At 35.3% G+C, this 10000-nt stretch overlaps 1 protein-coding gene across 1 annotated transcript in view; it reads right to left on the bottom strand.

The window, feature by feature from the left end:
• LOC122809190 (myelin-associated glycoprotein-like) overlaps positions 1-10000 on the bottom strand; it is a gene marked incomplete in the record, with an annotated part of 1534034 nt that overhangs the window by 35748 nt on the left and 1488286 nt on the right. Inside the window, 1 exon segment of the mRNA XM_044080498.1 lies at positions 1-88. This exon segment is cut by the window's left edge and continues 72 nt beyond it. Coding sequence (XP_043936433.1) covers positions 1-88 — 88 coding nt within the window.

Raw genomic sequence — 10000 nt, 5'->3', positions numbered from 1 at the left:
AGTGTTCTCATATACCATATCTGAGTCCATCTTTTCTTCATTTGCTGCATATTTATAGGCTGGAGTTGAAGATGTCTCCGTATAATTTCTTATAAAACATATTAAATGTTATTAATTCAAACTGATTTGGTAATAGGCAATGATATACCACTGTTGTGTCTATTTTGTTATACAAAGTAAATGTTTCCAATACAGCTATTACTGTAGATTAGTAATGAGGAATTCTGCACTTATTACAGTATCTGCTAGGCAAAAAGAACCTGTGTTAGGAAAAAAGGAATCTACATTATCATTTTCTCTTCATTTTCTATAGAAAGCTAAGCAAATTTTTTATGCCAGAGAATGCCCTCTGATCATCTTAGATTTGTTTCCCATGCAATGTCATGCAAATTATCCTTCGCTGAGAGATTCTTCAGAAGTATTATTTATTTTAAATGTGTCAGAGGTGAAGCAGTGGTCTGTGAGCTTGTTGCAAATCCTTTACAGTTGGTTAATAAAAATGTACATACATTCTGTGACTGCAGAAGGATGATAGCTAAAGGTATTCTTCAAGAATCACTGCTGAATTTATATGGCTGGGTCATTTGGAGGCATAAATGTCAACTTGACAAAGACAATTTTGTCAAAGAAAAAAAATTTGTAGACCATTAATAATAAATAGAATTATGCATAATGTCCTGGTGATTATTTCAGAAATTCTAGAGTGTACGCAACATTTTGTAAGAGGTACTGGAATTTACAAAATGACATAATTGAGTAAACAAGACACGATTGCTTCTGTATCCCCCCCCCCCCCCCGGAAACACTGTAAATTTACATGTTTTGCCCACTGCCTCATCGGTTGCAGCCAAAGAGTAGATATCAGAGTCCATGCAGTGTCCTCAGTGAGAGACGTGTTCATTCACATGGGAAGTATACAGCTGTTCCTGCATCCACTTTCTGTGATTCTCTCCAATACTCTGTATATGCCTGCCTGTTAACCTATGCCAGTAGCACTTGGGCACTTATGAGACTATATAGGTAGCCTTATTCTCACACCACAGTTGTGTTAAATAAAAAAGGAAAGTCAAAACAGTCTGTTAGCTCACCACAATCTGTTTTCTGCTTTTTGTTTCCATTTATAACATTCTGTAGGATATAACATGCAACTATTTCAGCATCTCTCTCTCTCTCAATCTCTCTCTCTCTCTCTCCCCTTCTCAACACATCTAAATGGTCTATCTCTCTTTCTCTGTCTGTCATGCATAAACACATGCAGACACAGATACACAAACACACACACACACACACACACACAAAATATATATATATATATATATATATATATATATATATATATATATATATATGTATACTAACATATACAAAACTGATCTTTTATGTGCATTCAACTTCCATTCTCCAGTGCGTTCCATGTCCACTTTCAACTGAGATAAAACTACAGGGATTAGAATTTCTCCACCGATAAAAGCTATCCCATGCCCTATGACATCCTAATAACTCTGTAAACGTATCTCCTGTTGTCTTTCCACTTGTAATATTTTTTATTGGAAATGTACAGTTTATTTTTCTATTAAGTAAGTAGTTTCACTCTTTGGTACTTTCATTTTATTTGATATTTTTGATGGTGTTGAATGTACTGAACAAAATGTTAATAATGACAATAGAGGGTTTGAATATAATACCGGATATGGTAAACTTACAGTCCCCAAAGTCCCATGTGTTAGCAATTTTAATCCTGTCAAAACTAATTCCTGCATTAATTTTTTTGAGAAGGCTCTATATAAGCAAGTGAAGGATGAATATTTTTCATTTAAAAAACATAAAAAATGTTATAATTTAAATAAAAAAGAGTGGCAAGCATTGTGTAAGCTTAGGGAAATGAGTGATAGTTATGTATTTTTGCAATCGGATAAAGGTGGCAATTGGGTGGTTCTTGATAGGAACAAATACAATTCTTTAGCTCTTGGATTGCTTTCAAACACTGTGGTTTATATGTTGTTATCTAAGAATCCTATTTTTGAATTCAATGAAAAACTTTTGGAGCTATTAGAAAAAGGTGAAAGGTTGGGTTTCTTTTCACAGAGTGATGTCAAGAAACTGTACATAAAAAATCCAAATGATGCCAGATTTTTTATTTTGCCGAAAATACATAAAGATTTGACTAATCCACCTGGACGTCCAATAGTCTCGAAAAGGGCCTTTTACAGAACGTGGGTATATTTTTGGATTCGATATTAAAAGAATATTTGGTAAGAATTCCTTCCCATGTAAAGAATACGAAAGAATTATGTGATAGCTTCAAAGGAAAGATTTGGCATGAGAATTATTATTGGGCCAGTGTGGATGTAGTGTCATTATACACATCCATTTCTATGAGATGGGGTTTAGAGGCTATCCATTTCTTTATGGGGGAAGGTCCGAGAACCCACTTCATTATTCTATTGGTGGAATTTTGTCTCACTCATAATGTGTTTGAATTTAACAAAAAATATTATTTACAAAAAGAGGGAACGGCAATGGGTGCCAGTTTTGCACCATCATATGCCATTCTTTTTATGGGTTTTTTTGAAAATTTATTCATTTATACAGCAAAGTTCTTTCAAAATAAAGTGGTAGTTTACAAGAGATTCATAGATGATCTTTTGTTCTTATGCAGGGGCAGTCCAAGAGAATTTGATGAATTCATTATGGGTTTAAAACTGAACCCGTTTGGTTTGGATTTTACGTATCGGACCAATATTAAAGATATGGATTTCTTGGACGTACATTTCTATACTAGTACAAAGGGCACAATTGAACATAAACCATTTTATAAAGAGACAGCTGTTAATAACTTTTTACATGCAAATAGCATGCATAGTGAGTCCTTAATTGAATCACTGCCTTTGGGTGAATTTAAACGTATTGCTTCAAATACATCTGAGAATATTAATGTACAGAGGGAATTTGATATTATTTGTGGAAAATTGCTTAACAGAGGTTATTCTGAGAACCTTGTGTATTCGAGTAGAACTAAAGTAGAAGAAAGGTTAAAATTGAAGGAACAAGGGAGGGTAGTTAGAAACAGAAATAGAAAGGGAACTGTAAAAAATCTAATTCAGTCTAAGGAAGAAGTTCCTATAACAATGGATAAAATATTTTTTGTAAATAAATTCTCTCCCTTTTCTTCATTTTTGAAGAAAATTGTTTTGAATATGTGGCCTGTTATAACTAGTGATGAACTTTTAGGGAATATTATTCCACATAACATTGTTTTTTCTCACACAAGATGTAAAAATCTAAAGGAATTAGTTAGAAGTAAGGGCAAAAAGGACAGGGTCTTTAATGCAGGCTCTTTTGCATGAAATGTAAAATCTGTGATAGAATTGTTAATTTAGATGGGCATAACATCAATGGGGTGATATATCATGCTTTAGATCATTTCACTTGTAATTCTTCAGGTGTGATATATATAATAGGTTGTAATTGCACAGAACCAAAATGGTACATAGGACAAACAAAACGCAGGGTTAAGTTAAGAATTTTGGAACATCTGGGGGATGTTAGGAACAACAGACTAGATAGTCCAGTTGCGTGCCATTTCCATCAATTCCATAAGGGGGATTACTCTGGTTTTAGATTTAGTATTTTGGCAAAACCATGGGGAATAGGAGAAAATAATATTAATTTTCAACAAAAACTATTGAATATGGAATCCAGGTTTATTATAAATTTTGGAACATTATTTCCCAATGGGATGAATTTAGAATCTTAATGCCTTAAGTATTATGTTGTAGAATGTTTATATATGAATGTGTATGTATATGTTTCTTTAAATGGTGAAGCATTCAATTGATTAATTATTTAATTATGTAATTGATTGTAAGAGGTGTATTTATACTGGTTTGTATTTCATAACATTGTTCCATGTGAAGGCGAAGGCCGAGGTACCAGAATCCAGTAAAACAATCAGTTCTTATCCAGTGTGTGCTGCTTTTTTCGTTTTTTGTGGAGATACCAGTGGATTGTGGATCCAGTTGAGTTTGTTTTTCTTGTACTTTCATTTTATACCAGCCTCTGTGAGTAGAATCCATGATACTATCCTATTAGTGGCTTTTCATCTATTTTCTCCACCTAGCTGCCCACATCAGCAGTTTGCAAATGTTGGATTGTAAGAGTTCTACAGCAAGAGGTTAGCTTAACTTGTTTTCATCACCAGTGAGCTGTTTTAAAGGGGTGCAATGGAAACATTTTAGGAATAGACATAGTCATACTGGGGCAAACTCTCACAGGGAAATGTCTTTTTCTTTGCTTAAAAGGACACTCAGGGAGCTCACTATCATCCAATGTGCAGTGGTAAGACTTCCAATCACTTCGTTGGTGACATATAAAATCACAATAAATCCTGCTTTTAGTTCATTAATAATGGAGGCCTAGATGGATTCCATTTTTGATCTCTGTTTCAGGTTTCTCCATTGCATTGTCTTGGGTAAGATATTTCTTGTTTACTATAGAAGTGATTATGGAAGCATCTTGAGTGCATCTTAGGAATGGGAAGCAACTGCAGTCTCCTCCTTGTATGCCATCTACCTGGTCAAGTAAGGAGTTCTCTGCAATAGTTCACTCATTTCTGTATTATATAAAAGTTTGAACAAGAAAATTTATAACTTTGTATGATTTCAAGTAGTGGTTGCTAATGAGTTGGTAACATTGACAAAATATTTTCTCAGGATCTTAACAGGTCTTTGGGTAGTTCTAGTAAGTGATCTATGGGTACTTCAGGTCATTACTTCTACTACCCACATGAAATGTCCTCCTTTTCAATTAATACCTAATTTATTTTTGCCTCAGCATTCATTTCAAGAAATATCCAATGTCCTGGTCCAGCTGTTGCTTCCTTTGATCTGAAAATGTCACAAACTACTACATTCACTAAATTTGGTTTAGTGAGGTATAGCCACAGATATAAGCAGATATACAATGGGGGTGGACTGTGCAGCCACTGGTGATATTACACAGATAGATGTCAACACTTATAGGTGTATATAGGTTGGAATGGAGTCAATAATGCAGAATTCTCCCTATTAGATGGGCAGACGTCAGCACATAGTAACAAAAGCAGCTGTTTTCAAAGCTATCCTGAAATGTACTGACTAACAGATCTTTTAAGAATATTTTCCTTTGGATTTTGTGTTGACAACTGTAGGAAATGTTGCACGATCATGCACATTTGGATTTAAATCTCAGATAGATTTGACAATAAATGCTTGTACCTTTGCCTGCAGTTTATAGCTGCATTACTAGGACTATGGCTAAGGGGAAATTAGCATATTATTTTAATACAGAGACCCTATCTGGTAGTGGATGCTGATGGTCAGTACTGCATGACGTCTGTGGGAGTGTGGAGCAAACAAAGTGGTTAGCACCTTGTACCTTGTATTAGTGCATATATCCCCTAACTAACAAACCCCTCCACTAAGCCTTAGCAATCTCTTAACTAACATACTCCTCCAAATAGATGTCCATGTTACATGGAGATATAGTTGGGATATACATATCTCTCTCTATATACATATATATGTTTATGTATACGTATGCATTTCATGCAGTTTTAAGACACTAATCTGAATGGGATAGTGTACTATTTCAGCCATGGCCTGCCTACTGAGTCAGCACCACGATAACACAGAGTGTTGTTTAAGAGGAGCAGTCATGCTATCATTGCACTTAAGTCTGCAAATGTACACCCATAAAGTATAGCAGAATATCCACAGTATAGTTTTGCTGCTCATATGTTTGTGAACCATGGCCCATGCTGCTGTTCCTCACTAACATACCTGCTGCATACCTGGACTATAGTATATGCCACAATTTTATGGGCTTAAAGCACTTTTACGAATTGAACATGGCTTTGGTATGTCAATTTTTGCATATATCAGCCCTACACAATTAAGAACCATGTATATAAATGCTGAGCTCAGCTTCTTGCATGATTCCTCTTAGATTTTTACTGGGTAAATTCCCTTCATGTTCCTGATAGGTTCATATGTAGCTCCTAGTCATGTAGTTCTGGAGATCATTGAGGAACTTTACTTAATTTTCTATTTGCTCCAGAGTGCCATATGGTTATACCACTTGCTTGGAGTCATACAGTAGGCAAATGGAAGATGAGGGTATTTGATCTTATACCCCTGAAAGAAGAAAGCCATTCAATATAAATTAAGATTATTAATCCTGTCTGCTAACTGCCAGACTAAGCATTACTATCAGCAATTGTTATATCTTAATTTCCATGTGGCCCAACTCACATATCATGTTGAAATTTGCACCTACCATCTCATCTAATCTGGTGCCGGACATATATAGGTAGTTGAGGTTCATAGGAAATGCAATATACATGAATCACAAGACCATTTTTACCTTGCCAATACCTCCTAAAGCTGTACCTTTTTCACAAGAAAGGCAGAGCAGGACTGTTGTGGAGTAAATGTGTGATACCTATATACTCATCAAGATTTAATTTTGAAGAAGATTATGGTGTCAGTTTACTTAATATTATAGGAACATTTGTTTTAGCTTTGGGACTGGTAATTGGCAATACACTTGTCTCTCCAATGTGTTCTGTTTATGTTCTGTTGAGATTTATGCTCTTAATTGTGATATTACAGAGCAGACAATCTCGGAAACCATTGAGGAGCCCAGCTCTATTTCCAAATTACCACTGTCTGTTTAAGTGACTTTCTCAGACTGGTGCACCTGGCAAATACAGGCTGAGATGGAAGGAATCAGATAGTGTATCCCAGACTGCAGGACATAGCTCAGTAACTTCTCATTTCCATAATCTTCTCTGAAAGCAGCAACCATTGCTATGCCTCTTTCAAAGAAATAATAATATGTATACATCTAAGCCTTTCATGGATTGGCACTATGTGCTGTTTTGCTACAGATAATATCTTATGCAAGGTTCAAGACTATGGTTGTAGACATAATGGTGTCACACCCTTGTAAAGAAAGCCTTACATACATGTAAATTACTCTCATTGTGACACACTAAGGAGATCCATTCCAGTACCATGGTGAGCATGGTGTCCTTAAATAAGAAAATTCAACATTTTGGGGTAGTTTTCCTTCTGAGTGTTTCACTTTTGGCAGTGATCCCAGTGTTTATTTCACTGAAATAACTTGTAAAGCTATAGTGCCTTGTCTCATCATTCTCCAAGAGTTGTGCGGATAGCTAACATTTTCAGGCAAAGGCAGGAGGTTGCACTGTTTATATATTGCACTTTTAGCTTCACCCACATTTGCCCAGTTTCTAGGAAGACTGACTCATTACTTATGATTAAGTGGCATCCACTGGAGGCATTGTTTACATTGTGGATTAACTGCAGTATGCAGACATGGTTGGTCACTAAGAAGACAATGGTATAAGAAATCTTGACTTCTACAAACATAAAGGTACCCTTGACTTATGTTAAACTGTGACTGTAAAGGATTAGCATATGGGTACACTACCTTCTGCTTGCACACATATGAAAGCAGTAACAGCTAAAGTTTCTGAGGTGCAACATGTTGATTTTTGCATTTTTCCCCTGAAAATTGCAACCTTTCTGTTTCCTCTGCATTCAAGTGTAGTCTAATGAATGCATCTACATTAGTTTGAAAACTGGTCTCGATGTAAGAAGAACAAAATGACACCCCAAGTTTCCAAGCTTACAGACGTTGCTCAATACAGTGACTGATAAATTGCAAGTATCTTTTGTAGAATGCAACTGCTGAACACAGTCCAAAGTTAGTGAGTGAGTTAAAGTCAGAATGGTCTTACCAAACTGACAAACTGCAATATTTCCATAAAATTATCAGTGAAAATAAACTACAACATTTCCAGAAAGTTGTCAGATGTCATTTATCAGATGTGTCAAAGATAACAAATATTAATGCTATAAATGTAAATATATGCCATTATTATGATGACTGAGCTATGGAAGACTGAACATAAACTTGGTATTTTATTTACTCATTGAGCTGCAGTATACAAAATGAGCAACATGGCAAAAAGCAGGACACCAAGAAATCCAAATCACTATGGTGGACAAAAGCACTAATAAACTCCTTATCAGTCTATTTCAAGATGATGAGTTCCTGTGGTAGTTGCCATTTATTCTGTATTGACTAGGTCAGAAAAAGACTGAAACATGGCATGCCTTCAGCTGGTGGGATTTGTCTTTATTGGCATGAATGTACCCAAAAGGCTTACAAAGAAAAAAACTAAAAAGTCTTGGCATTCAAAAGCCATGTAGCTAAAGCACTGTATGGCTTTAAAGATCCATTTGCATATATCCCATGAGTCTTCACTACAGGTAAGGTATTACACAAGGAAGACTACAGCTTGGCTGGGTATTTCTTCCAGTTTTTACTGACTAGTTTTCTGTTTGGCCATTTTGTCACTCAGTTGAATTTCCTTTCAGATGATTTGCAGTCACCCTGTTGTTTATGGATATCAGGCTTGATTTTGAGTTTTTTGTTTCAAACATATAAACAAACAAATCCACTTAAACTATACTGATAGTTAGAACAATGAAACAACATAACTATAACTAGTAGGGTTTGGCTTTTTGGCTTCAATGTACCTATAAAAATTCATGAGCATTCAGAAGATATTATGTTGAATCACTGTTATGTACTTGGGTTATGTGCATATAACTCATGGGCCTCCACTGCAGGTTTAATGACTTACATGGTGAAGACATAGCTTGGCTGGCTCTTTTTTGCAGTTTTTATGAATGGTTTGTGCGTGTGTCCTTTATACTCTTTGGTTTTCATTTTTTTTTTTTACTTTATAGGACACTAAGAAAGCTCGCAAATGAAAGGCAAGGAAAGACAAGGAAAATGAATTGTCTATAAGAGAGTATGTGATAGGATAGTGAAGTGGATGAGTTTAATCTGAGACAGGTGGGCCATATGTATACTGCATGTGGCCATGGAAGGAAGTAGCCAAAGATGATTCTAGTTGAGTATGTAAAGGAAACAATTTGTGGTGGTGTTTAAAGCTGAATGGCTCTATTTTTTTTGTTGTTTTTTAACCCCTTTATTGAATTATCACTTGTGACATAGGCACATTTACATGTATATAAAAGTAATCAAATTGTATTAACAAGTTAAAATTAGCAAACATTATGCTTCATATAGCAGAACCACAAAAAGAGCACTGAAAAAAGGCAAACATTGCTACAGAATCATAAAACCAAATAGATTTATTAACCTGTCTAGCGCCTCTCACAAATGCCTTCAAGGAGTACAAATCAAGTTTAAAAACCACAGTCTTAAGTAGTCCCCTATATTAAAAAAATCACATATAATTACTGTTCTAATTGATTAAGTACATCCAATTACCTTCTGGGACTTCTTCTTCTTTCGGCTTTTCCCAGTTAGGGGTTGCCACAGCAGATCATCTGTCCGCTCATGATTGGCAGTGGAGTTTTACGGTGTCGAGTTGAAAGCCCGGTGCCCAACCTTCCACCGAAGGCATACACTAAGGTACCAAATTTTAAAAAATACATAGCTTCTTTGTACAACAGTTTATCTTTAAGAGACCCTAATTCACCCATTTTTAAAATAAAACCTTTTCCAAAATACAACCACTGAACAATATGGTATCATTATGATGAAAAGCCTTAAAATATGTAGCAATAGGGCTTTTTAAATGCATTTTAATGTCTCTAATATGCTTTTGAAATCTGATTTTAAAAGCCTTTTTGCTTTCTTCAATGTAAAATAAATCACAGGGACATCGTAAAGCACAGATGACCCCTTCTGCATTGCAATCAAACTGTTGAGCAGGTTTAAAATTCATCCCATTAATTTTAGGAAAGTAGCTAACCACCTGATTATATACAGAACATTTGCCACATTCAGATATCCCATAATTTATTCTAACTTGCCTATACAAATTTATTGTAGGAATAGCAAATTTGCTATGCACTACTATGTCAGCTGTGCTTCTACCCTTCCTAAAAGAAAC

The sequence above is a fragment of the Protopterus annectens genome, chromosome 8.part0 (assembly GCF_019279795.1).
Source record: "Protopterus annectens isolate FY-2018-M chromosome 8.part0, PAN1.0, whole genome shotgun sequence".
NCBI classification, from domain to species: domain Eukaryota; kingdom Metazoa; phylum Chordata; order Ceratodontiformes; family Protopteridae; genus Protopterus; species Protopterus annectens.
Note: the sequence above shows the minus strand (reverse complement) of the source record. Positions and strands in the feature narration are given on the sequence as shown.